General features: G+C 41.7%; 1 protein-coding gene across 2 annotated transcripts in view; it reads left to right on the top strand.

Moving 5' to 3' along the window:
• Positions 1-27,919, top strand: part of LOC110520285 (transcription activator GLI2.L) — a 103,210-nt gene that overhangs the window by 18,078 nt on the left and 57,213 nt on the right. For both annotated transcript variants that reach the window (XM_021597475.3, XM_090230057.1), the window contains exon 2: positions 4,262-4,418. In XM_021597475.3, coding sequence (XP_021453150.2) covers positions 4,304-4,418 — 115 coding nt within the window. In that variant the 5' untranslated portion in view covers positions 4,262-4,303. The remainder of the gene's footprint in view (positions 1-4,261; positions 4,419-27,919) is intronic.

The following is a 27,919-nucleotide window of genomic DNA, read 5'->3' as shown; positions in this document are numbered from 1 at the left end:
CGGGAGTTGATATGCTTGAAGTCATAAACAGCGCAATGCTTGACGCACAATGAAGAGCTGCTGGCAAAATGCACGAAAGTGATGTTTGAATGAATGTTTACCCGCCTGCTTCTGCCTATCACCGCTCAGTCAGATTATATGCAACGCAGGACACGCTAGATAATATCTAGTAATATCATCAACAATGTGTAGTTAACTAGTGATTATGATTGATTGTTTTTTATAAGATAAGTTTAATGCTAGCTAGCAACTTACCTTGGCTTACTGCCTTCGTGTAACAGGCAGTCAGTCTCTTGTGGAGTGCAACGAGAGAGAGGTAGGTCGTTATTGCGTTGGACTAGTTAACTGTAAGGTTGCAAGATTGGATCCCCCGAGCTAACAAGGTGAAAATCTGTCTTTCTGCCCCTGAACGAGGCAGTTAACCCACCGTTCCTAGGCCGTCATTGAAAATAAGCATGTGTTCTTAACTGACTTGCCTAGTTAACTAAAGATTAAATAAAGGTGTAAAAAAAAAACGGCAAAATCGGCATCCAAAATTACCGATTTCCGATTGCTATGAAAACTTGCAATCGGCCCTAATTAATCGGCCATTCCGATTAATCGGTCAACCTCTAATTTATATATTCTTATTCTATTCCTTTACCTAGATTTGTGTGTATTAGGTATTTGTTGTGGAATTGTTAATGTTGCTGCACTGTCGGAACTAGAAGCACAAGCATTTTTGCTACACTCGCAATTACATCTGCTAACCATTTGTATGTGACCAATAAAAATGTATTTAATTTTTTTGTTTATTTCACCTTTATTTAACCAGGTGGGCCAGTTGAGAACAAGTTCTAATTCACAACTGCGACCTGGCCAAGATAAAGCAAAGCAGTGCGACAAAAACTACAACACAGAGTTACACATGGGATTAACAAACGTACAGTCAATAACACAGTAGAAAATCTGTATTCAGTGTGTGCAAATGTAGTAAGGAGGTAAGGCAATAAATAGGCCATAGTGGCAAAGTAATTACAATTTAGCAATTAACACTGGAGTGATAGATGTGCAGATGAGGTTGTGCAAGTAGAAATACTGGTGTGCAAAAGAGCAGAAAAACAAAAACAAATATGAGGTAGATAGTTGGTTGGATGGGCTATTTACAGATGGGCTGTGTACAGCTGCCACGATAGGTAAGCTGCTCTGACAGCTGATGCTTAAAGTTAGTGAGGGAGATATAAGTCTTCAACTTCAGTGATTTGTGCAGTTATTTCCAGTCATTGGCAGCAGAGAACTGGAAGGAAAGGGGGCCAAAAGAAGTGTTGGCTTTGGGGATGACCAGTTAAATATACTGTACCTGCTGGAGCGCGTGCTACAGGTGGGTGTTGCTATGGTGACCAGTGAGCTGAGATAAGGCGGAGCTTTACCTAGCAAAGACTTATAGATGACCTGGAGCCAGTGGGTTTGGCGACTAATATGTAGCGAGGACCAGCCAACAAGAGCATACAGGTCGCAGTGGTGGGTAGTATATGGGGCTTTGGTGACAAAACGGATGGCACTGTGATAGACTGCATCTAATTTGCTGAGTAGAATATTGGAGACTATTTTGTAAATTACATCGCCGAAGTCAAGGATTGGTAGGAGAGTCAAATTTACGAGAATATGTTTGGCAGCATGTGTGAAGGATGCTTTGTTGTGAAATAGGAAGCCAATTTTAGATTTAATTTTGGATTGGAGATGCTTATTTAATGTCAAAGTGGAATTATGTTTTTGTCTTGAGTCAATAAGTATTCAACCCTTTTGTTATGGCAGGCCTAAATAAATTCAGGAGGATTTACTTAACAAGTCACATAATGGGGCCTTCCGAGTGGCACACCGGTCTAAGGCACTGCATCGCAGTGCTAGAGGCATCATTACAGATCCGGGAGACCCATGAGGTGGCGCACAATTGGCCCAGCGTCGTCCGGGTTAGGGGTAGGGTTTGGCCGGCGGGAATGTCCTTGTCCCATCGCGCTCTAGCGACTCCTTGTGGCTACCTGGCTCATGAACGCTGACTTTGGTCGCCAGCTGTACAGTGTTTCCTCCGACACATTGGTGCGGCTGGCTTCCAGGTTAAGCGAGCAGTGTGTCAAGAAGCAGTGCGGCTTGGCGGGGTCGTGTTTCGGAGGACACATGGCTCTCGACCTTCGCCTCTCCTGAGTCCATACGGGAGTTGCAGCGAGGAGACAAGACTGTAGCTACCGATTGGGGAAAAAAAGGGGTAAAAAGTTTTAATTTAAAAAAATATATATATATAAATAAATACAAGTCTAATAGTAAGTTGCATTGACTCACTCTGTGTGCCATAGTAGTGTTTAACGTGATTTTTGAATGACTACCTCATCTCTGTACCCCACACATACAATTATCTCTAAGGTCCCTCAGTCGAGCAGTGAATTTCAAACATAGATTCAACCACAAAGGAAGGTTTTCCAATGCCTTGTAAAGAAGGGCACCAATTGGGTAGATGGGTTAAAAAAAATCAGGCGCGGAATATCCCTTTGACGATGGAGAAGTTATTAATTACACTTTGGGGGGTGTATCAATACACCCAGTCACTAGAAAGATACAGGAGTCCTTCCTAATTCAGTTGCCGGAGAGGAAGGGAACCGCTCAAGGACTTCACCACGAGGCCAATGGTGATATTTAATGGCTGTGATAGGAGAGAACTCAGGATGCATCAACATTGTAGTTACTCCACAATACTAAACTAATTGATAGACTGAAAAGAAGGCAACCTGTACAGAATAAAACATATTCCAAAACATGCATCCTGTTTGCAACAAGGCACTAAAGTAGTACTACAAAACATTTGGCAAAGCAATTCACTTTTTGTCCTGAATACAAAGTGATATGTTTGAGGCAAATCCAATGCAACACATTACTGAGTACCACTCTCCATATTTTCAAGCATAGTGGTGGCTGCATCATGTTATGGGTATGCTTGTAATTGTTAAGAATTTGGGAGTTTTTCAGGATAAAAAATAAACCGCATGGCGCTAATCACAGGCAAAATCCTAGAGGAAAACCTGTTTCAGTCTGCTTTCCTCCAGACACTGGGACAAGAATTCACCTTTCAGCAGGACAATAACCTAAAACAGGCCAAATCTACCCTGGAGTTGCTTACCAATAAGTCAGTGAATGCTCATGAGTGGCCAAGTTACGGTTTTGACATAAATCGGCTTTAAAATCTATGGCAAGACCTGAAAATTGTTATCTAGCAAAGATCAGCAACTCATTTGACAGAGCTTGAAGAATTTTGAAAAGAATAATGTTGCATAATCCAAGTGTGCAAAGCTCTTAAAGACTTACCCAGAAAGACTCACAGCTGGAAGTGCTGCCAAAGGGGATTCTAATATGTAATGACTCAGGGGGTTGAATACATATCAAAGTTATATTAGTGTTTACTTTTTCATGATTTTTCTTCCACTGAGACATTTTACAGAGTATTTTGTGTAAATCGCTGACAAAAAAATGACAATTATATCGATTTGAATCCCACTTTGTAACACAAGAACATTTGGAAAAAGTAAAGGGGTGTGAATACTTTCTGAAGGCGCTGTATTTAAGTGTACGTTTTCATATTGAGTGACCTCTTAAAACTATGTATAAACATGGTAGTTACTAGTTACAGTGCGTTTAATGTATTATTTGACAACTACGTATATCCTGAGCGATACTTCTTATGACATACAATCAAAACGTTTTGTTTTTATTCTCTGCCAAAAAGTTAAATAACTACATTTAGTTTAACTGTGCAAGAGAGAAGACTAGGACCAGACACGCTAGATGATGTAATATGTTAGCTAGACTAATTTCTCCTTTTGTGTCATTGTTCCCAGACAGTGCCCGGTAACCAGCAACGCTATGCTTTACCTCAGAGAAGTCTGCTTCATGTCATAGAAATGAATAGTTATATATTTATTAAACGCAAGCATGTTCTTTCTTATTCATTTCATATTTTATACACATTGTTGGACTGTAATACAGAGTGTAAAATCTGTAGAGCTCCCTCTGTTGGCAACTCGGGCACAGCTGGGGGAACTCACATAGGATAATTCAAGCAGTGAATGTGTTTTTTCTCTGCGTGTGTGTGTATGTGTGTGTCCATGTGTTGTGACCAAAACAACCTCCTTATTTCAAAATATCCTCGTTTAAAAAGGAATTGTGTCAACAACCTTTTTATTCACATTCCACATGTTTTGCTTTAATCTCTCCTTCTCCCTCTCTGTTTCTCTAGGTCGACTCTCTAGGTCGACTCTCTGACTCCCTGCTGTCCACCATGGAGACCTCTGCTCCGACAGCCACTGAGAAAAAGGAGCATAAGGGATCGGGTCTAGATGGAAGCAGCTTCTCAGACCTGCCAAAGAAACCATCTCCCACTACTGTGACCAGAGGTATGAATGACTAAGCAGTGGTGGAAAAAGTACTCAATTGATTGTCATACTTGAGTAAAAGTAGATGCCTTAAAAGAAAATGAATCAAGTGAAAGTCACACAGTAAAAGTCTAAAAGTTTCTGGTTTTAAAATGACTTAAATGCAGCGGTGGAAAAAGTACTACATGTTCATACTTTAGTTATATTTGGGGAAAAACAGATGGGGGAACACTCAGACATTATTTACGAATGCATTATTTGTTTTTAGTGATTCTGCCAGATCAGATGCAATGGGGATGACAATGCGTTATATTGATAGATGTGTGAATTGGTCCATATTGCTGCCCTGCCTGAGCATTCGAAAACAAGTACTTTTTGGGTGTCAGGGAAAATGTGTGGTATCATAAATATAACATATTTTCTTTAGGAATGTAGTGGACTAAAAGTAAACTTGTCAATGATCTATATTAAAGTATAGAAACCCCCCAAAACAACTTAAGTAGTACTTCAAAGTATTTTTACTTACTTTACAGCACTGTGACTAAGAGCTAACACCTTCAACTATACCTCAAGTCTCTGTCTGTACACTATAGCAGTGCTCCCAGTCAGAAGTTGGCGTCTTTGATACCCAAATCAAATACATTATAGGTGTTCCCCTGTCATATGGTATCTCCAGAAGTATTCTTCCAATATTTTCAATATAAAATACTTCTTGACTGAAATTGATTGTGCAGAAGGTGAAATCTTGCCTTTTAGGTATTGTTTTTCTTCCGGTGGTCCATGTTGGTGTCTGTTTTACATAGTGTCTTATTGACCCACTCAGTGGCACATCAAAAAATAGATATGGAGAGGGACTGCATGTTTCAAGGATGTCAGAAACTGGGTGATGAAAAAACCCACTAATGAGGGCGAAAGACCTTGTTCTTACCTCGTGAGTATAAACGTTATAAATTACTAAAGCAGTCTGTGGTAACAGTGGATGGCACAGTGCATCAGAGTCCTCTGACACCAGCGAGGACCGGGAAGTACCTTTTGATATGCTAATGAGTTGTATCTGATATTGTGGCATTGGTAAGTTATATTTAATGATAAGCTTGGTGACCTGCCATAAGCAAAGCCATATGAGCATTAATTGTTTAGAGAAATAGATTTAAGAAAAATAGGACGCTTCTCTCTGCCCTCAATGGCACCTCTTCAAAGAAATCGTAGAAGATTGTTTCCAAACATATTAATTATATTTATTGTACTGTATCCTATACAGGGTACCCTATTGCAATTATTCAAACCTACATAGACCAAATAATTGTGATAGTTGCAAATGATATTGTAAGTAATATAAAGCTGGTATAGTTTATCTTTATGGAAGGTAGCTGGCAGGCAACTCTTATGTGATGATAACTGTAGTGAGTTTCCATCCGGTCTGAGAAGAAAAAAGAGTGTGCGAGAAAGAGTGAGAGAAACAGAAAGTGTTAGAGAGGGAGGGAGGAAGAGGGAGATACAGATTAAGGGAGAGAGAGACAGACAGAAAGAGAGACAGGGAGAGAGACCCCTCATCTATTAAATATGAGACCTCATGTTTTCATCAGTGAGTATATGTGATGAAATCTCCCCATAACGAGGACTGAGTACCTTGTTCTCGCCTCCAGAGGTTTAACATTATGAATTATAAACGACTGCATGGCGGAGCGGTTCAACTGGACTCTGAAGTCCTTCCTTCTGAGATGGACAAAGACATCTAGCGAGGGCCCACCACTGAAATGTTAATAGAACTTATCAGTCGTACATTTTTACTGTTTAATGAATGGCTTGGTGGCCTGCCATCGCCAAACTATAATCATCATGCATTCTTTATTCACACATTGGCAACAGCGAAAGTAGAACATTTACACCCATACTGACTTTGTTACATAGTTATACTCCTATGTTTATAATTTGTTTTTGTCCTTTTGATCAGTCTTTTCACTGGTCCTGCAATTAGTATGAATATGAATATAGGGCCAAATCTGTTCCTGGAGAGCTACCTTCCTGTATGTCTTCGCTCCAACCCCAGTTGTAACTAACCTGATTCAGTTTATCAACTAGCTAAATATTAGAATCAGGTGTGCTAGATTAGGGTTGGAGTGAACTTACTCACCAGGAACAGGGTTGAAGAGCCCTGATATAGGGCATAATGTGAATAAATCAATATGATAGTGTATTATTCTTAGTACATTTCTCAAAGTAGCCAATATCAATGGCCTCATTCACTCAACTCTATTGAAACTACTGTTAAGTCAAAGGGTAACTAACTGAAGGATCATCAGACCACTCGGTGAAAGGTCTAAGAAAAACTCTCTAGCTTCAAATGTAAAACATCCAAGTCATTACAAATGAACATAGTTCCAACTACGGTACATCGTTTCCCTTCGCTGGCCTGCCCTGGACACTTTGGCAGGTTGAACATCAGTGTCTTACAAAGAAGACTCCATTTCAGTTTCATGGAGACATACCTTGCCTAGTTCAAGGGAAACTTCACAGCTGAATATTATTTGGGGTGTTTTTCCAGTTTCCTACATAATTATGAGTGATGAGGTGTTTCAGACATAATTATGCACCATAGCGGTATTTTAGAATTTTTGCCCGGGAGAGTTCAACCAATGATGTCATGGATTTAGTCATGTTTTGTTGCAATTATTGTGACCTTTGTGTTTTGACGATTGCATGACGATCACGCTAGCAGTGAGTAGATATGATTGTCCTTGTTCAATAGATAGGAACAATGTTCCTAGCTGCCACATCATTGCAGGATATCTAGACCAGGAAGGCAAATGACAAATAAGTCATTTGTTTGGCTGTTGGTATCTAGCTAGCAATAAAAGCTCTCTTTTCACACAAGGCAGTGCTGTTCAGTAAAGTAGAATTTTGTGATCGATTCAACCATAACAGGGCTTACTAGTAACACTACAAGCCAAGCTAGCCATGTTGCGGTAGCTTTGTTTGCTTTACCCAAAAATGTACTGTAGCCTAATGTTATAGGTAGTTAGCTAACATTAGCTAGCTTGCCTCAATGTATCTTATTAGGATTAAAACTGGAGAAATGTTTTGATGATAACGAAGAGTAATGAAATTACTTTGGCTTTATGACTCGTATTAGTCTTTGAATAACTATACCTGTGTGTTGTAGCTAGCTAGGTAACGTGTGTCTATGATATGTGTAATATTCTTTATTGTGCTCTAATACGAATACAGACAGTACACAACAATTGCCCATAATAACATTTTTGTAATTATTTTACAGACAGTACCACTTAGTGGCCTAGGGATTATCTGTGTAGTTTGTTCTATGTGGGGAGAAGCTAGGCACAGAACACCGAATCCCCTTGCCTGCGTGTGTTGTTTGGGCCATTCAAACAATTTATCCTTCACACGATGGACAGTATGTCGGATACAAATAAGTGGATGACTCGGGGAGATGTGAAAGGTCCATAACAACAATCTCCCATTGTATCAAAGTGACTCCGAACAGCTCACTGCACCCACCAAACACACCATATACAAATATTCCCTTTGTAGACCTGTAGTATTTATTATAGGCGTTAGTAGTATATTTGTCTTTACTGCATACAGTATATGTCATACATTGCCATAATGTTTCTGTGTACTGCTGTGTAAACTCACCTCGCTCCCCAGAGCAAATTAAATTTGTCTTGAATACAATCCATGTCTACTTATTTGCTACATTGACAGACAAATCTACTGATTTATTCAAATATGTTTACTTGCCAACAAAATGAAGTTGAAATGATACACCAACTCCCTGCATCATTTGTTTTAGCAGTAAGATTGTAGCTAGTTACTTCCCCCCAAAAATGATGAATATCACAAAGAATAGATCCAGAAGTAGAAGTCAGCACTTTATTGGTTTCTGATGCAGCTGGAATCACTTAGTCACTTGTCAGTACACATATCCAAAAATATTCTATAAACATTTTATCAAACTCCATTATATACATATGTAAAAGAGCTGGCAATATCTATACCACAATGCAATTGTGAGCATACTAGGCATTCTATATTATATGACAACATCAGCCTAATATGGATGTTGTGTTGGCTGAATATTCCAGGCAGAGTCCTGAAAGTTCGTGTCTTATGTTAGGCAATGGCAGCTTGTCTGACAGAACTTCATGACCTTGGACTCCTAGATTATACACTTTTGCTCTTGCCAGCCCCGTGCAATCATTTCCTCTTCCGTGTCAGATGATCTTGAGGTTGTTCACAGCTGAAATGGGTCTATAGGATCTCTACTACTAAAACTGGTGTCACGGTCAGCAGCAGCAGGATTAGTCTGTAGTCTGTGATTAACCAACATTTATTTTTTTGTAAAATGCTAGCCTAGTGGTTAGAGCGTTGGGCCAGTAACCGAAAGGTTGCTGGATCAAATCCCCAAACTGACAAGGTAAAAATATTTCCATTCTGCCACTGAGCAAGGCAGTTAACCCACTGTTGCCCGCACGCTGAAGACTTGGATGTCAATTGAGGCAGCCCCCCGCACCTCTCTTGTTCAGAGGTGTTGGGGTTAAATGCGCAAGACACATTTCAGTTATACAACTGACTAAGTATCCCCCCTTTCCCTTTCCCTAATACACACTCAAACAAGGTACGATATCCACCCATCCCCCTCGTGTCAATATATCATACTGACTAACCTTCACACACAATACCCACCGCCAACAGACCTCAATCATTCATCCACACCATCCCCTTCTTACTAATAACTCTGCTTTACTCCAATTTAGACTTCAAGTTTTGCATAAACAATCAACTAAGCCTCCATAATACAGAGAGAACTAAGTTGTAACTCTACTTATAAACACGCCAACTAGGACAAGACACAGGCCATGTTTATGCCTAGCTCCAGCATATTTATTTGCTCATTGTGGAGTCATGGAAAGATTTACAGTAGCAAAGGTGACTTACAGTGCATTTGGAAAGTAATCAGACCCCTTGACTTATTTTTAAAAAAATGCTTCACACCCTTATTCTAAAATTGATTAAATCGTTTTTTTCTCTCATCAATCTACAAAATACCACATAATGACGAAGCAAAAACAGGTTTTTTGAAATGTTTGCAAATTAGTAAAAAAAGAAACTGAAATATAACATTTGTATAAGTATTCGGACCCTTTACCCTTTACCCTGTACTTTGTTGACGTACCTTTGACAGTGATTACAGACTAATTTCTTCTTGGATATGTCACTACAAGCTTGGCATACCTGTATTTGGGGAGTTTCTCCCATTCTTCTCTGCAGATCCTCTCAAGCTCTGTGAGGTTGGATGGAGAGTGATGCTGCACCGCTATTTTCAGGTCTCTCCAGAGATGTTCGATCGGGTTCAAGTCTGGGCTCTGGCTGGGCCACTCAAGGACTTTCAGAGACTTGTCCTGAAGCCACTCCTGCATTGGCTTGGCTGTATTCTTAGGGTCGTTGTCCTGTTGGAAGGTGAGCCTTTGCCCCAGTCTGAGGTCCTGAGCGCTCTGGAGAAGGTTTTCATCAAGAATATCTCTGTTCTTTACTCTGTTAATCTTTCCCTCAACATGATGCTACCGCCACAACATGATGCTGCCATCACCATGCTTCACCGTAGGGATGGTGCCAGGTTTCTTCCAGACGTGACGCTTGGTATTCAGGCCAAAGCGTTCAATATTCGTTTCATCAGACCAGAGAATCTTGTTTCTCATGGTCTGAGAGTCCTTTAGGTACCTTTGTGGCAAACTCCAAGCGGGCTGTCGTGCCTTTTACTGAGCAGTGGCTTCTGTCTGGCCACTACCATAAAGGCCTGATTGGTGGAGTCCTGCAGAGATGGTTGTCCTTCTGGAAGGTTCTCCCATCTCCACAGAGAAACTCTACAGCTCTGTCAGAGTGACCATCGGGTTCTTGGTCACCTCCCTGACCAAGGCTCTTCTCCCATGGTTACTCAGTTTGGCCAGGCGGCCAGCTCTAGGAAGATCCTTGGTGGTTCCAAACTTCTTCCATTTAAGAATGATGGAGTCGACTCTGTTCTTGGGGACCGTCAATGCTGCAGAAATATTTTGGTACCCTTCCCCAAAATCTGCGCCTTGACACAATCCTGGCTCGGAGCTCTACGGACAATTCCTTCGAACTCATGGGTTATTGTGTGTAGATTGATGAGGATTTTTAATTTAATATTTAATCCATTTTAAAATAAGTCCGTAACGTAACAAAATGTGGAAAAATGGAAGGGGTCTGAATACTTTCCAAATGCACTGTATACTAGTTCCTGGTTTTGATGACGCTACAGATGTTGATGGTGTCGGACTCTGTAAATGGACACACAGGCCAGTCACGTTAGCCTCTGCGGTAGTTAGCTGGCTGGCTATGGGTTAGATGCAGTCCGGTAGGCTGTAGCTAACTTTAGCTAACGTTCGCTTGCAAAGTTACAAATCACATTGCAAGATAGCAACTGGAAAATTACATTGATTTGCTTTGGAATGTCTAGCCAGCATATTAAGACAACTAACTAGCTTGGTTTAGATACACAAATGTAGTTCGCTAGCTACATTACCTCTGCTCGACTTCTTAGCAAGGTAACCAATGAAATGTTACCCCAGCAGTCTGTGCTTGCTTGTAGTTTGCACATCCATGTAATGAACAACACACCATGACTAAACTTTACAGTTGTTGTCGACACAAAAATATAAATAAATAGTTGTTCGCAAGCTGATGTTCTATGAACAAGTAGCTGGTCCAGTGAGTAATTTTAGCACCTGTTGACACCCATTCTCAGCTGGATCCACCTCGACAAGGGCAGTACTGCGTCCTGAAATCGCTATGAATGATGGATATTGTGGTTTGCTTTTAACCAGGAAATTCACATGGCGCGTTTTATACCGGTGAGATGCAGAAATGCTTGTATTTGGATGTAGTGAGGAAATTCTAGATTTTTCTGACACGCATATAACATATGAATGGACATATACCTTGAAAGAGCAGCAGTGAAATGTCCCTTTTAAATTGGAGTCCATGACTCTTAAACCAGAATGAAAGTATGTGTAGCCCCTATAGCTCTTAGTGCAAGGGGCCCTGACTAGGAGGGGAGGGGGATGATGTTGGCTTGGCATGAATCCGCCTGTTCCTTGATATGCATCAGGCTGTTTCTTTAGCCGGGCCTTGTTAATGATTTTAAATGGGCACCCACGTTCTCTGTGACAGCCCGCATCTGTCTGGCAGGGCAGGCTCTTACTGTGTGTGTGTGAGTGTGTGTGTCTGCGTGCGTGCAAGACTGCAACACGACCCCTAGTCTGTAGGAGTTATTGGTCTGTCTCTCAGGTTGTGGTTCACCAGTTGTAGGAACATGTGCACAGAATAGGTACTTCATACAGGACAGTAAAACATTCAAAGCTAAACCTGGCCTGGCTTTAGCAGATTCTCTTTCAGCAAGGGAAGAGGGATGTGTAGGCATAGATAGACACAAGCTGTGTTCAAATACCCATACTATCATACTGTATACTACATATTTAAGGAGTGTATATACTATTAGTTCATTTTAGTATACTGTAAACAAACAGTATCCCTTAAGTTGAGTGTACTAGCGCTTTGCCTGTCTACTGGAAAGTTGATGCTGTTGCTATGCAACTTCTTGCTAGCTTGTTAGCATAGCTAACAAATTACCAGCTAGACATTTTACTTCTTCATTAGCAATGTCCGTTAAGAACACACAACGACTATACCTTTTAGCTAAGCTAAGGATGCTGTGAATAAGTCAATAAACGTTGGGTAGTTAGTTAGATACCATTTAGTTAATATACTGGCAAGCAGGGACGGAACTAGAGATTCATGGATAGGGGGGCTAAGTTTCTTTTAGGGGGGTCTGGGCATACTCCCCCCTATAATAAGCCTAGTGACATCCCTGCTGGCAAGTTTTATGTATTATTAGCCAACTAACGTTAGGTAGCTAGCTAACATACCAGTACATACAAACAACTGCTGTAATGATATGCTATGCGGATGGTAAGGCTAGCTTAGCTAACAAAATGTCACTGAACAGAAGTGTAACATAAGTTATTTAAAAAGGCATAACATTTATATTGCTCAATATTTTCTTAACATTTGTCATAATTAGTTAAGGCAATGAATTTGTATCCGCTCTCGTCAGACTTGGCTGATTATTTTCTGACATTTTCTTCAAATCTGAAAATGTGAAGCCATGCCCATTTTTGGAAGAAATGCATTAAGGGCCCCAAAGCACAGAAATAATGTCCACTGCTTGTATACTTCGTATTTTGGCAAATGTAGTACGACATCCGGGAACCTTTTGACATAATTTGACCAATAAGCATACTACATACTCAATTTACATCACAAATAGTATGGTTAGTGCGGTTAGTAGAAGTATTTGAACACAGTCTTTCTGTTTTGCCATTTTATTTTAATTGTCCTCTAGTAAGCAGGGTGCATTGTCTTCAATGTTATGTTAAAAAAAAGAGGTTAGCCCTGAAAACCAGAGGTAGATTTTTCTGTTATACTTTTACACTATACACTGTCTTTATGTAACCCTCAGATTGGAGTTGAGTTCAACAGTCACCATTGTGCCCTGTTGTGTCCCCCCCCCCCCACTCCACATACACTGGCTGTGCAAATGTGGACTGCAGAGTGTAACCACTAGCCTAAATTCTGGGTCTAGTGACTACACTAGATGGATGAAGTGTCATTAGTTTCGTTAAGAGAGTGGTGAGCTAGTGATAAGGATGGAGCAGTGTGTTAATCACGCCCCTGGTGTCCGTAAAGATGGTGAGTGAGTAAAGGTCAGGGTGAGATGGGTTCCGAGGGGTGATGGGGAGGTTAAGGCATCCAATCTGAAACAGTTTGGGACAGTTTGTGAATATATTATGACAACATTTTGTGAGGTTTTTGTTCATTTTGGTCTTCGGCAAAGTTTTTTCCACTGTTTGTGCACACACATTTTTCTCTCGGTGCAACCCGAATTTCAGTAGCCGAAGTCTACGCCCATTCGTCGGTCATTGTTCAGCTGTGGGGATTCTTTAATGAAGTGTTTGTTGTTATTCAATGGTAGACGACTCATTTCCATGCAAATTTTTTCACTTGAAAAATACTGCACCAAACATCTTAGTTAATGTAAAATTGCGTAACTAAAATATCCTCAGCAAAAGCATAAACATTTGACAGATTTCTTCAATTATTTTAGACTTATTCTGACTATTTTGAGGAAGTGTATACTGGCTACATCATCTCAAGATGGACAAACGGTACTATTGCCACCTTTTTCTCGAGTTTGGCTAGTCGCCAGCCGACCGAAGCGTGCATAAGGCTTTTGAGGTGTGCGTGAGAGGGGGAGCAAGGTGCGTCTCTGCCATAGACCTCTCTCATGGTCCCTGAGGTGCTCTGCTCTGGAGAAGGCGCTCTGGAGGTTAGGCTGCGGGCAGAGAAAAATGTGATCAGAAAAAAAGGCTACCCGCCTGGTTGTCCACAGGCAGCATCACTCCAAAGGGACAGACACAAATCTTCCTGAGAAAGGGATTTCTGCTCTTTCTCACTAAATGGGAATACCTAGTCAGTTGTACAACTGAATGCCTTCAACTGAAATGTGTCTTCCACATTTATCCCAACCCCTCTGAATCAGAGAGGTGCAGGGGGCTGCAATAATCAACATCCACATTTTCGGTGCCATGCTCAGGGGCAGAGCAACAGATTTTTACCTTGTCAGCTCGGAGATTCAATCCAGCAACCTTTCGGTTACTGACCCAACGCTCTAACCACTAGGCTACCTGAGGCCCTTACTCTGCTGTGGTACTGTGGCCCCATGAAAAAGCAGGGAGAGAATAGAGGATCTGAGACTCAGCGGTTAGCCAGTGCTGTCTGACCTCTACCTCCTCCCTTATATGTTGAACTAACTCCATGGTCCTCCTCTGGTGTTTTTAAACTTAAAATCAAATAATAAAATATCCTGATGAGTGGAATATTCTCTGTACTTTTTAAGATATTCATAACGTTACTCTAACTGCACAACGTGGATGAGTGCCTTCGTATTCGTTCCCTTTGTCTTTAAAAAGAGTAATCAAGACAATGCAAGAGATAAATAGTTCTGGTTACTGTCTTGCACAAGACACCACCTCCATTGACCTTTATTATTTTGAAAACAGCTTGACACACACATTAGAAAAGCCCATAATATATCTATCTTTAATTTCCCCAATATATAGTCATGTTGGGAAAGAAAGGACCAACTCTATCTAGTGTCATCTATTTCATGACATTGTATCAATATTGCATTTGTATCAATACTGCATTGGCTAAGACCCGATACCTGAGAACTATACCAGGCAGGTCTTACAGGAAGGCCAAGCTATTGACTAGTTCGGCCCAATTCTGCTTTCCTGTCAGGGCGCTCCTCTTCTATAACACACAGAGACAGATATCATTACAGAGCGGGAAAGACGTTCATTTTATTTTTATGGTCATGTTCTGTCAAACTGTATAGATCCTCCTAAAATGGTGTCTTATTTTACAGTAAATAGGTTATATTTCATATCTAATATGTTTTAAAATAGGTTCATACAGAGTCTGTCCTGGGCAGTCAGCTCAATACATTTCTTCAGTGTAAAACAGAGCTCCTTGGAAAACAGATTGTGTTATACTGAGGAGTTTCAGAAGTTACTCTGCCTCTGTCGGTAGTCATTATAGCAAGTTCAAGTCTGAAAAAGTTGTTGCCTGTATAGGCTTCAGCACAGGGTCTGATACACTTCTGTTCTCTTGCCGGAAATTGGACACGGGTTTGGTTTTGCATTTTACAGTTGATTCTCTGGATAGTTGTTACATGAAGTAAATACATTCCTATGCTGAGTTCAGATGAATATTTAAGATACTTAGAACACTACTGTGATCACAATGGGGGAAAAATGTGTGTGTTAATTAATTAATTAAATCAGCACAGTATAGTACATCAATGCTTAAAGTAACAGTATAGTCTCTGTACTGTCTCTTTTCAATAGATTGACAGAGCTGAACACTTTGACAGAGTTATGTCTCTAATGTGGTTATGAAGCATAAATCATTCTGTAATAAAAATACATCTCTGATATTGGTTGTTTCTTTGGAACATTCTACTGCCTCTTGCTTCAAAGCTTCTAGTTAAAGTGAAGAAAATAAACTGTGTGCTTTGGGCACCGTCTGCCTAACACACGTAAATCTCTCCTTACAAGATGTGTCCACACACACACACACACACACTCGCACACACAGCGTCCAAAGACAACACGTTAGGAGTTGAGAGCAATATATGGATACTTTAGGGGATTTGCTGACAGCCTTTCTCTCTCTCTCCTTCTTTTTCTCTAACAGCACGCCGTTCCCAACATGCTCTGTTTAATCCAGGTCTCCGACTCTGAGATGTATATTTCCTGTTTTGGGTACCTGATATGGATCTGTCGGTCAGCCCTGGATGGGCTGTAGAGTTCTGGTTCTCCCCTTTCCCCCCCAGTGCCCCCCCTAGGCAACCCCTGCCCTTTGCCTTTTCTAAATGGGGGGGGGGGGGGGGGGGTTACACATCCAAGATAATAACAGTAGCTAGCTGGACAAAAACAAGATCCACTACATAAAGAAAACGGGAATGTCTGCTAAACGTAGACCTCTAAAAAGACCCCCACCCCTCACCCCCCACCCCTCACCCAATGTAACTCTAACTCTTATCAACCTGAACTAAGAGCCTTCCACGCCTGCTTTCATCCACTAATGTACCCCTTCACGCTCACAGTTCAAGTGAACAAAAATAAACCACTGAGGAGTTAAACAGAAATGTGTATAAAACTGTAAACACAGGTAGCGGTGCTTATGTAAACAGGTATGTTCCTATAGCTGGGGTACATGGGCTACAGGCTATTCATATGGCTGGTCTTCTAGGCTACAGCAGGACAGGCTGAGGCCAGAGGAGTCCATCTTTTATGAGAATGTTGTCGGGGAAAGTTAATTCGAATATTGATTGTGAACAACTAGAGATATATTATTGCCACAATTGATAAAATCACAGTTCTTTACTGTGCTTAGCTAATTTGACACTTCACCTAAAAAGAGCTATTGGCCTATAGCCATCGCCAGTATCAGAGCGCTTTGACTGTGCTGTTGCAGCTCTGTTAAGCTCACAGGAAATTGACTTGTAGCGACACTAGAATTTCTCCTCAAGCTGGGGGAGTTAGTTTGCTAGTAATTACAGATCTAAGGTTACACTGCTGACAACGGCTGGTAATACCACAGCATTAGCAATTAGTCTCCTTATGGATGGCTTTTAGTAGTAGAGAGAGTCACATATCACATGTTCAATCCCCTGCACCTGTAAGCCAGACAGACTTTGTCTAAGTAAAATCCAGTCAAATAAACAGACAAAGGGAAGGGTTTTAAAACATGTTTCTTTTGGTTTAAATAACAAACAGAAATGGTTTAACTTTTTTTCATTATTTGTTGGGGTCACCTTTGTCCGAAATAAGCGCCAGGTCAGCTTAGCTTGACGATGAGTAGGAGAAGAAATTCAATAAACATTGTGTGGTCAGTGCAGCAGTCAGCTGCGTGAATCCTGTCTGAAACAAGAAAGCAGTAAGTCCCAAATGGCACTCTATTATCTGTAGTGCACTACTCTTGAACAAGTCCCACAGGGAATAGAGTGCCATATGGGACAAGCCCAGTGTGGCCCACGGCCCTGACACCAGGGCTACTGGCCTTCCTCCAAGGACAGAACGCATGCAGGCAGGCATGCAGACGGCATGACTACAGTAAACTGTGTGACCAGCAAAATAAGCAGACAGGGTAGCCTGAGTAAATGCAGCAGACCCAGGAATAACAAACAAACAGAGGCATCCCAGATCAACACTCTGTCCTGGCTGGAGACGAGTATACAGTTCTCCTAGAACAGGGTCAGGAAGGAAGGAACAGCCAATCCAAGAACCAATCTATGCCTTATGTTTTCCATTGTGTAGCGTTGAAGTCTCCTCCATTTTTCTTGTTTGGTGGGTAGTGCAAATGTGGGCAGAATCAGTTCAGTTCTGCACATATCCCCTGCACTATGCAATGGAGTAGCAGCATTTCCTCCATTCTGAGAAAGTCCTTTCTATCACTAGTTAAATTACAGTATATACAGTACACCCTGTAATTATACTACAGCCTTGAGACCTCAATGTATGGTTGTCATGGTCCTGAGTAACATGTAAACAAGCCGCTACCAGCCTTATGGAAAACTAGTTTGTAATCTCATACATCAGACAGCTCTGGGAAAAGTGTTGGAGGATGAGAAGAAGGATGGATTTGGGAAAAATAAATAGTAATTTTCATAACAACTGGGTAGGAATGGAGTGAGTGATTGAGTGAGTGAAATCCTTTCATGTGAGCTCTTTGGTTAGGAAGTATGGAGATTTTGAGGATTCCCTCATACCTTCTTTGTTTCATTAAAATTGAATTTACCCTGAACAGAAATACAAATGCAACATGTAAAGTGTTGGTCCCATGTTTCATGAGATGAAATAAAAGATCTCCGATATTTTCCATGCATACAAAAAGCTTGTTTCTCTCAAATTCTGTGCACAAATTTGTTTACATCCCTGTTAGTGAGCATTTCTCCTTTGCCAAGATAATCCATCCACCTGACAGGTGTGGCATATCAAGAAACTGATTAAACAGCATGATCATTTCACAGGTGTACCTTGTGCTGGGGACAATAAAATGCCACTCTAAAATGTGTACACCACACAATGCCACAGATGTCTCACGTTTTGAAGGAGTGTGCAATTGGCATGCTGACTGCAGGAATGTCCACCAGAGCTGTTATCAGAGAATTGAATGTTAATTTCTCTACCATAAGCCGCCTCCAACATAATTTTAGAGAATTTGGCAACTGGCTTCACAACCTCAGACCCCGTGTAACCACCTCATGTTTCAGCATGATAATGCCCTGCCCCATATCACAAGGATCTGTACACAATTTGTGGAAGCTGAAAATGCCCCAGTTCTTCCATGGCCTGCATACCCACCAGACATGTCAACCATTGAGCATATTTTGGATGCTCTGAATCGACGAATCGATGTGTATGACGGCGTGTTCCAGTTCTTGCCAATATCCAGCCACTTCGCACGGCCATTCAAGAGGAGTGGAACAACATTCCACAAGCCACAATCAACAGCCTGATCAACTCTATCCGAAGGAGATGTGTCGGGCTGCATGAGGCAAATGGTGGTCACGTCAGATACTGGTTTTCTGATCCACGCCCCTACCTTTTTTTAAGGTATCTGTAAACAACAGATGCATATCTGTATTCCCAGTCATGTGAAATTCATAGATTAGGGACTAAGGAATTTATTTCAATTGACTGATTCCCTTATATGAACTGTAACTCAGTAAAATCTTTGAAATTGTTGCATGTTGTGTTTTTGTTCCGTTTAAATGCATCTTGTCCTTATGCGATGTACATAGTGGCAATAGTAGATAGGGTCATGCCCTCTGTATACTTATTACAGTAATGAAGTGTTGCCTTCCCTATTACCACTCTGACACTGTGACCAATTCAGGTGAACAAGAGGTTAGTGTTGTTAGACTGGACCCATTATTAACCTCAGTCAAATTACATTTATTTTTCCAACGCGTTATGACTTACAATGTAAAGCCTGTGTATTAGCAGTATAGTCTGTGTTGTGGCCTAGGTAATTTCCCACAGTAGGAAATATGCGTGTGCATTCTTGGCCCAGGCTTCAAAGGATCAACAGGGTCATCCCACGGCTGCAGCAGATACAGACTTGTCTCTCTCTCGCTTTTTCTCTCTCTCTCTCTCACCCTAAGATCCCCCCCCCCCCCCCGCGCCCTCACCTCCACACGCACACAAACACGCATGCACACACACACAGACACATGCCTCCACCTCTTCCAAATCTCCTGATCCCGCTGCTTTAACATGGGACTCAGAACAGGTCCTTTATCTTATCAATGATAGTGAGGATGACATCAAACTGTCATGGTAAACAAGGCGGTAGTCTCTGACATGTTGTGGCATGGTTATAGACTGTGATTAATATAAGACCCAGAGCCAACTTTCCACTTCAATTCTGGCCAATAGGGTCTCGACTCTCAATTTAATGGCACATACTGCAGCATTGCACACAGCTGCATCTACAGTATGTTACATTTAATTCAGTTATTTCCTAAATACAGATTCCAAACACGTGGAATCCCAAACAATGAGAGTTCACTTACTCAATCTATAACAGTGTAGAAGCAGTCTGAGACATGTACATTTGCAGGAATGTACATGTGTAAAGTATATACAGTACATGTCCTATGGATGTGTACATTGTCCAAGTGTTAGCTTTGGCTCTGAGAGAGTTTGGATACTTAAGAGCTCAGTAAATCCTTCTTATTCATCAAAGTTGTAGTTCCTGCTCGCTCTGAAATTCCCACGGCTGTATTCACTACACAGTGTACTTAACTGAAGAGGGGGGGAATGTTTACATTTCAAGCGTCCGCTTCTTTAAACTCCCATGAATAACAATAATTTAGCCAGTGAGTTTTTACAGTTTAATTTCTTCATTGTGAGGGGATAAACCTTTAATTATGACTGAGGAAGTTGCTTAATCCACAGACAGAAGGAAGCTGAGCTCACAGGCTGAGAGGTATCTGGGACTTTTTTCTTCCTGAGGCCACAGTTTAGTTTATTCCTCATTCTCTGGCTGTCTCACTCTCTCTCTCTCTCTCTCTCTCTCTCTCTCTCTCTCTCTCTCTCTCTCTCTCTCTCTCTCTCTCTCTCTCTCTCTCTCTCTCTCTCTCTCTCTCATATTATTTGTTCAGTTATGAACATTTTGCCTGATCATTAGCACTGATCATTACCACTTGCAGGGTGTCAGGGTCCCTTGCATTTAGTGTTATGCTCCAGGTAATATTTCCTTCCTCTAGGCCAGTCAGGCCAATCTCTCTCTCCTAGAGGGAACCAGTCAGGGGTTGCCAACAGCCAAGAGCCAGGCAAGCCCCATGCATGCAGGCCTCGAGGAACATAAAGCCAGGCAAGCCCCATGCATGCAGGCCTCGAAGAACATAGAGCCAGGCAAGCCCCATGCATGCAGGCCTCGAGGAACATAGAGCCAGGCAAGCCCCATGCATGCAGGCCTCGAGGAACATAGAGCCAGGCAAGCCCCATGCATGCAGGCCTCGAGGAACATAGAGCCAGGCAAGCCCCATGCATGCAGGCCTCGAGGAACATAGAGCCAGGCAAGCCCCATGCATGCAGGCCTCGAGGAACATAGAGCCAGGCAAGCCCCATGCATGCAGGCCTCGAGGAACATAGAGCCAGGCAAGCCCCATGCATGCAGGCCTCGAGGAACATAGAGCCAGAGCTTTCCCAATACTACTCCTTGGCCTGATGATCACTCCATAAACACATACGGGACTGTCCAGTGCAGGTTTGGGGTCAATTCCATTTCAGTTCAAGCCTCAAGGACAATTGGAATTGGAGGTAGATTTTTTTATATATATATATATATATATATACATTAGTAGGCCTACAGCAGCTACAAATGACTTACTACATAGGAGATCTGACATTTTAGTGTGTCAAGGAATGTACAAGTGTCAAAGACATTTGTTCTTGTCTGCTTGCCGAAATGTAAAAAAGTATAATTTATGTTCACTAACACAGATTTCTTCAATACAGTCTTGTATGGTTTTGCCAGAAAATATAACTTTTAGCAAGTCAAGAGAAACAGTGAATAGTGTTTTTGCAGGTGTGCATGCATCGACTAACACTAGACAAGGCTTTAAATTATTCTTTAAATAGGGCCTTGTGTGCCTGTCTGTCTGTTTAGTTAGCTCATGTTCAGGACAACTTGACATGGCAGCTTGTCAGACCAATAGAGACAGTGTAATTGCCCTCAACTCCCTAAGAAAACCTAGTTTGACTGACGAAATAACATGAATACGAAACCTTTTTCCATTTCCAATTGACACAACTCTGCTACAATGAGAAAAGCCATAACAGTGTAGCCTAGAAATCAAGCCTTACTACAAAAATGCACAAGCTGTACCATTATTCCTATAAAGTAAAAGATCTGTGAAAGAGCATAAGTAGTGTTGGTATGTAAATTAATTCCTTCAGAAACTGACACCTTGTCCTCCTTCGCCAGTTACAAAACAGTGTGCACACCGCTCGTATAAGAAAATAAACTATTTGTCGAGAATGTTCTGTATTCTAAAGTTTTACATAAAACGTATGGTGAATTTTTTCCCGTCATAAACACTGTGAAATGGAATTGGTCTGAATCGAACGGCTCCGGTTTCTCTCCTACAGGACCAATCGAAAAAAGTCCCAATTAACCAGCTGCTTGTTTGTCACGATATTTAGCACAGGTGTGGAGAGGTCACACATTGAACTGAACAAGGCCCTTTTGTTTGTTAAGGACTGTGTTATTAAGGATAATTGTCACCGCCAGGGTTTTAAATGTACTGCAACATGCAGCCAGGCAGACATGTTCCTGTTGTGAGGCAGAGCATTCAAAAGCATTGGCCTGAACAAGGCACTGTGCAGATCCATTCAACTTGAACAGATACAATTAGTAGTTATTGGGGATGCTGCAGTACTGTAGCGGATTTGTAGATCAGTAATTCTGTGTGACTTCTTACTTAGGTTTATTCCCTCAAGCGCAGCAAATGTATTTTCTGTAGGGGGGAAAAAGTATAGTTTCTGCTAGTCTCCCCCTCTCTCTGCCTCCACTCAGTTAATGAATCCATTACCCTGTCATATTACAATAGATATAACCTCAGGTGATCTCAGGCCTCGGTGCATGTAAAGTCTCCTGAGACGGGGAACTGGGGGGGGGGGAGACGTGGGGCTATGGTGGCTGGTGGAGGGGCTCAGTTACTCCATGGTTAGGGTGATTAGGACCACTACTTGGTATCTATAAGAGCTGATACGTGGCAGTCTGCAGGTCTGACAGGTTGCTGCTGGCTGCATACATGGTTTCAGACATGATCCTGTTCAGGCTCAGTGATAGAGCAGCCTCGAGACTCTAAAAGACAGTGAAGTAGGACCTGCACACACCATTGCTCCACCACATACCTTTAATTAGGCTAGTAAATGTACAATGTTTTGATCAGGATCATATATAACTATTTTAACAGGATGAAGCTCTGTCTCCCCTACTCACTCCCCACTCACTCCCCTGTCTAGGCTGTTGCGGTGACCAGATTACCGCCACACTGGCAGTCATGAGTCATAAAATTCAACATGACCCTTGAGTCACGGTCATCTCCTCCTTACCATACTCTGGACACGTGCTGGTAGTACCCAGCTCGCTAATGACAATCCGGTTGCTAATGGCCTGGTACTCAGGGCTCTGTTGTCCCTCTAACCACTCTGACGTTAATGTAAATGTGATTGAAAATCACATCAAACACTTATCATCAAAACAGTATGTGCTTTTAAAGCTCACCTCACTGTGATGATCAGTTTGAAGGAAGAAGTTCAACAACAGGTTGAAACTGAGTGGAAAACATAGTTGATGTGGATGTTGTATCAAAGCCTAACACAATGAAGTGGACAGCGCTTTCTACGATGATCAATTCAAAACACCCAAAAGCATATTAGAGTTTATGCATAGGCCTATGAGCCCAAGCCTGAAAAAACCCTGAATTAAAATAATGATTGCATTATACAATACATAGTCTACCACATATTACGCACGGCAGAATATTTGTATTTATTTAAGATGTCTTTGGTACACACTCCAAAATTAAACAAATTCTAGTAATCGCCTTTGAATGTGAACTGTATTATTATGCATACTGGATGGACTGGTTACCCTATGCTACGCTCCAAACGTTCTATTCTGGGAGAGGACCTATAAGCCTAAGCGATGCTGTTGGTTCATTGATTGTGCATGGCGGCTAAGCCTAGAATTATAGTACATTTGTATTTGATTTTGAATAGCCAAGTAAAAGCAATTTTTTAAAATTTATTTTCATAATTAATAGGCTGACAAATGACCTTTTAGCTACAGAATAGCTCACCACCATGCGTTTCCATCTCTTCCCCTCTCTCCAGAGCGCAGAGAAATGAGTTTCATTGTGAAAACACATTACTATCGATGTTCCCAAACAGATTTCACTAGGTTTCCCAAATGAAGCACTGGGTAAATACAGGAACGAGCTTGGAGAGCCCATGGCATACAGAGTTTGGGTGGAATATCACCTGTCGCGCAGCAAGAGGCTGCATGCTCCTCAAACAGTGGTTGTTGATGTGGAGTGAAATAACCGGAGTAGTCTGAAAAAGGAAGCAGCGGAAAGGATGATGTCTATTCCCCCCTGCCCCTGTTCTTGCCCATTTGATAATGGGCCATTCTAAATAAAAACTCATTTTACATATTGGTAAAGACGAGATTACATTTTAAATAGTGAAAACATGATCACTTGATGAGAGAACAGTGTGTGCAGGAATAGAGCACCAGCTCTTTTTGCTACTTTCACAAATCAGCAATAGCCTCTAGTTGCGTCATGCAGCCTATATATGTTTTGTATCATTCACAACTAAAGTTGCCAAATAACTCTAAATCTAGCAAATAGGACGTGTTTCAAATGATCACTTTTACGCTCAACATAGTCACTTCATATACGTACTCGCAAAAAATATCCTTTCTGTTTTATTAATCTAAGTGAAATTATATTCTTCTTACTATAAAATCATATAATATAAATTAATGGCACAGGACTTATAAGCATATCTTGTCTGCTAAATGAACAAGCCTACAGCCTGTGGCAATGGATTTATTGTGACGGTGTAGGCCTATATTAAATGTATTTATGAAACTTTTTTATGTAAATGTTCCAAATGTGCACATCAGCGGCTTGTATGCCTAGAGATGCTAAACGGGTTTATGTTAGTTAATGGTCAATTACTGTGAGACTGGAAGACTTTTGCATGACAATAACCAGCTAACAAAATGCAATGAATGCCAAAGCCCTACCTCTGTCCATCCCACCCCACTTTACCCCAGCTATGGGTGTAAAATGCAGGAAATGCCCAGGAGTTAGTGGCCTAAGCGTAAGGGGAAAGACAAAGAAAGCAGCTCTTGAGTCAGGTGGTGGTGGTGGTGGAGCTAAGCTGTGTGTGGCTCTGGCAATATAATACGTCTTGGAGAAAAATATGAAATATAAGGCTATCAAAGCAACCACTGGATTTCTGCAACGTCGTCATTAATTTCCCACATCCAGCAGCTATGATGACTTCACGGTCACACGAGAACTCGTCTCTGTCGAGAGAGCAGCATGTGGTTGGCTTATTTAAAGTTCTGAGAATTAATAATAACACGGGCAACATATGGCATGAACAATTTGTGTTGCGTCCCAAATGGGAACCTGTTCCGCCTATATGGTCCAAGGTAGTGCACTTTATAGGGAATAGGGTGCTATTTGCGATGGATACTTGGATTATTTAGGAGACATCTGTGGCACATGTGGATCATCTCATCATCAAGGCGGCAGTGGCGATTGTTAAACTTCAATGTGCTGCTCTTAGATTGAGGGCTTTCTTTGCTTTGAGTGGGATTTTTTTTTTTTTTATCAGAGCCTTGGAAAAACAAGCACTGTGCTGTTTTAACCCTGTCAAAACCACCCTAACCAACCAACCAATGTCAGGAGGCCAGATGTTTGCCTTACTTGTATGTATGGATACATTCCTTGACATTTAGATCTCAAGTGCAGTATGTGGATGTATAGTACTTTATATTACATCGCTCTAAGGTAGGGACAAACCAAAAAGATGGGGCAACAGTCAGGTGATTTTTTTTTTGGAGTGGTTCGCCAGTCCTATGTGTCCTACTTAAGAGACTAGAGCTCAAACCATTGACACCTGTTAGGTTCTGAACAAACAGAGTGAAAACTCAAACAAAGTTTATTTAACCCACTGTGTGCTTTAGCTGCAGACACAACATACAGTACAATCACACAAGCGTATATTTATACCTTCCCACTAGGTCGGAGTCATCTCCTTGCATGTCTAAGATAAACACTCCCTCTTTGTCACTAGGCCAAAACACAGTAGGTTCCACTTACCGGTATTGTCATGGCCCTGCCTAAGTCTAGGACTCTCGTGTGTGCGTGTGCATGTGGACTGTAATCAGATGGTCTTCAGGGTGGGTTCCACATCCTTCATGGTCCTAGTTCCACAGCAACTGGCTTTACTTATCAGGAACTAAAACCAGACGGATGCTCTTTGCCTACTTCCTTAGAAATATCAATATTCAGCGTAACATGTTTGAATAGAATATTAACTTTTGTATTTCCACTTGTGTCTCTTTCCATACACAGAGTTCCTACTCAACCTTAATTGACCCCCCCAACATACACATTTCTTATACATGTAAAATCATCAATAAGTTCTAGTATGGTAACATGAGTAAGCACAGTATATTTCAAGCAAGAATCCAGTACACTAAAATTATGTCATCCATGTTGTCACCACGTACACACAAACAGCCTTGACTAAGTTCCACTTTTCCTCCACCTCCACATAAACATTAAGGAGTCCTTTTAAGTCTTGATGGGAAACATAAAACCTCTCTGTGCTCTTTGATAAGTTCCCTAAACGTCTCATTACAACAGTAGTAGAGGAGAGGGTCTCACCGGCTGGTAGTGATTTAGATGTGTGCTGAAGCCTTAATGACATGCTCCTCAGTTACACTGCTGCGCTATCACTGGTGACAGCCACGTTGTGAGCGTGCTTGTGTGCATTGGACTCGTGTGTGTGTGTGTGTGTGTGTGGGGGGGGGGGGGGGGGGGGGGGGGGGGGATGCAAGGCAGCCATGTTGTGTGTGTGGGGGGGGGGGGGGGGGGGCGGCATGTAGAAAGTCCTGATTTGTATTGGCGTCATCACAGTTTAGATTCAATTTTGAATTAACTTTTTTCCAAAGCAACCATGTACCATTTCTGTAATCTAAATTACTCTAGGATAGGGTTTTATTTTTGACTTTTATATGTTTAGAAATATTCTAATTATGAGTGTAATGGTATATCTGTACAGTATATAGTAAAAACATACTAGTTAATTTGTTCCAGATGCTGAGAAAGAAATATATAGTATATGAATTCAAAAATCCATTGGTTGCATGTCAAAATCAGTCTAGTCACTACGAAGCCTGGCTGAATAGTGCAAGGTGAGGGGACACACACACACACACACACACACACACACACACACACACACACACACACACACACACACACACACACACACACACACACACACACACACACACACACACACAAACACACAGCCTTCCCGCCATCTCTTTTCACCTCTCATTCTCCCAGAGAGTAATTGTACCTGTCATTAACGGTGTAATTACCATATTAATGTGTCTAGTGTGATGCCTGGCTCTTTTCTACAGGATAATGACCCTCCTGTTAGCTGTGACAGCACCTATTGAACACTCCCCTCTCACTGTCACTCTCTGCCTATTCACTCACACTCCTCACCATTTAAACACTTGAGTCAGCTGCAGGCTCACTGCTCTCTCTTCTACTTCACCGTCTCCTCTTACAAATCATTGACTATTATCAATCCTTCATTCTGTATACTTAGCATGAATCTTTCATTGTGACAGTGGGAGGAGGTTTGACTTCTATTAGCAGATTGACGACCTCTATAGTTGTTAGACTGATTTGTATCTTCTTCCTGAGGACCTCAGATTGACAGACTTGGACTTGGGTCTGACTGGATCAATAGAACTACATTTAGAATGTTTCTGATTCTTAAAAGGCTGGGATTCTAATATATGTCTATGACTGGATCAGGGAAAAAAGTTATTGACATTATCGCTGAGTAATACTGAATCATCAATGAGATGAGATGGCAAAAAGTGATGGAAATGCATGAGTACCGGCACACTCCCGTTAACCAAGTGTTACACTCAGTAGCACCCTTTCTATCACCAGACAGTCTCTTAATGGTAGTGGGTGAACAGATGATAGCCCACTCTGGGCTGTGTACGTGTGTAAAGGGCACTGCTTGCTTAGCTAATTCCACTTCCTCCTGATTCGAGCCTCGGCTTTGCTAGCATACATGACCGCCCTGCCAAAGTGTGATACCAGTTGTGCCATGCGAAGAGTTAGCTATTCCGCGGAGAAGGTGGGGTACTTCAGGCTGAGGAGTAAGTTTCACACATCCTCATGTGCTACACCTGTGTACATGTGTATATCTGTCTAGAACCCATGTAGGGTGTTTAGCCAGGAAGACCCGCCTGTTCCTCCCCCCTCACCAAACCACGCATACCAGCCCCCCCCCCCCCCCCCCCCAGACCATAAGATCAATAGGACACTTCTTTGCTCATCAGGACTGAAATCTGAGAGACGGAGAGAAGACAGAGGTACGCCATGCCCTCCTCTGACAATATATAACATGATGTTGAGAAGGCTTATAGGAGTGTGTGAAGAAAACTTAGTGGACTCACAATTGACTCCTGGGCTTGACTCCAAACACACTTCCAACACA

The sequence above is a fragment of the Oncorhynchus mykiss genome, chromosome 3 (genome assembly GCF_057628025.1).
Source record: "Oncorhynchus mykiss isolate SJ-2025 chromosome 3, ASM5762802v1, whole genome shotgun sequence".
NCBI classification, from domain to species: Eukaryota; Metazoa; Chordata; class Actinopteri; order Salmoniformes; family Salmonidae; genus Oncorhynchus; species Oncorhynchus mykiss.
Note: the sequence above shows the minus strand (reverse complement) of the source record. Positions and strands in the feature narration are given on the sequence as shown.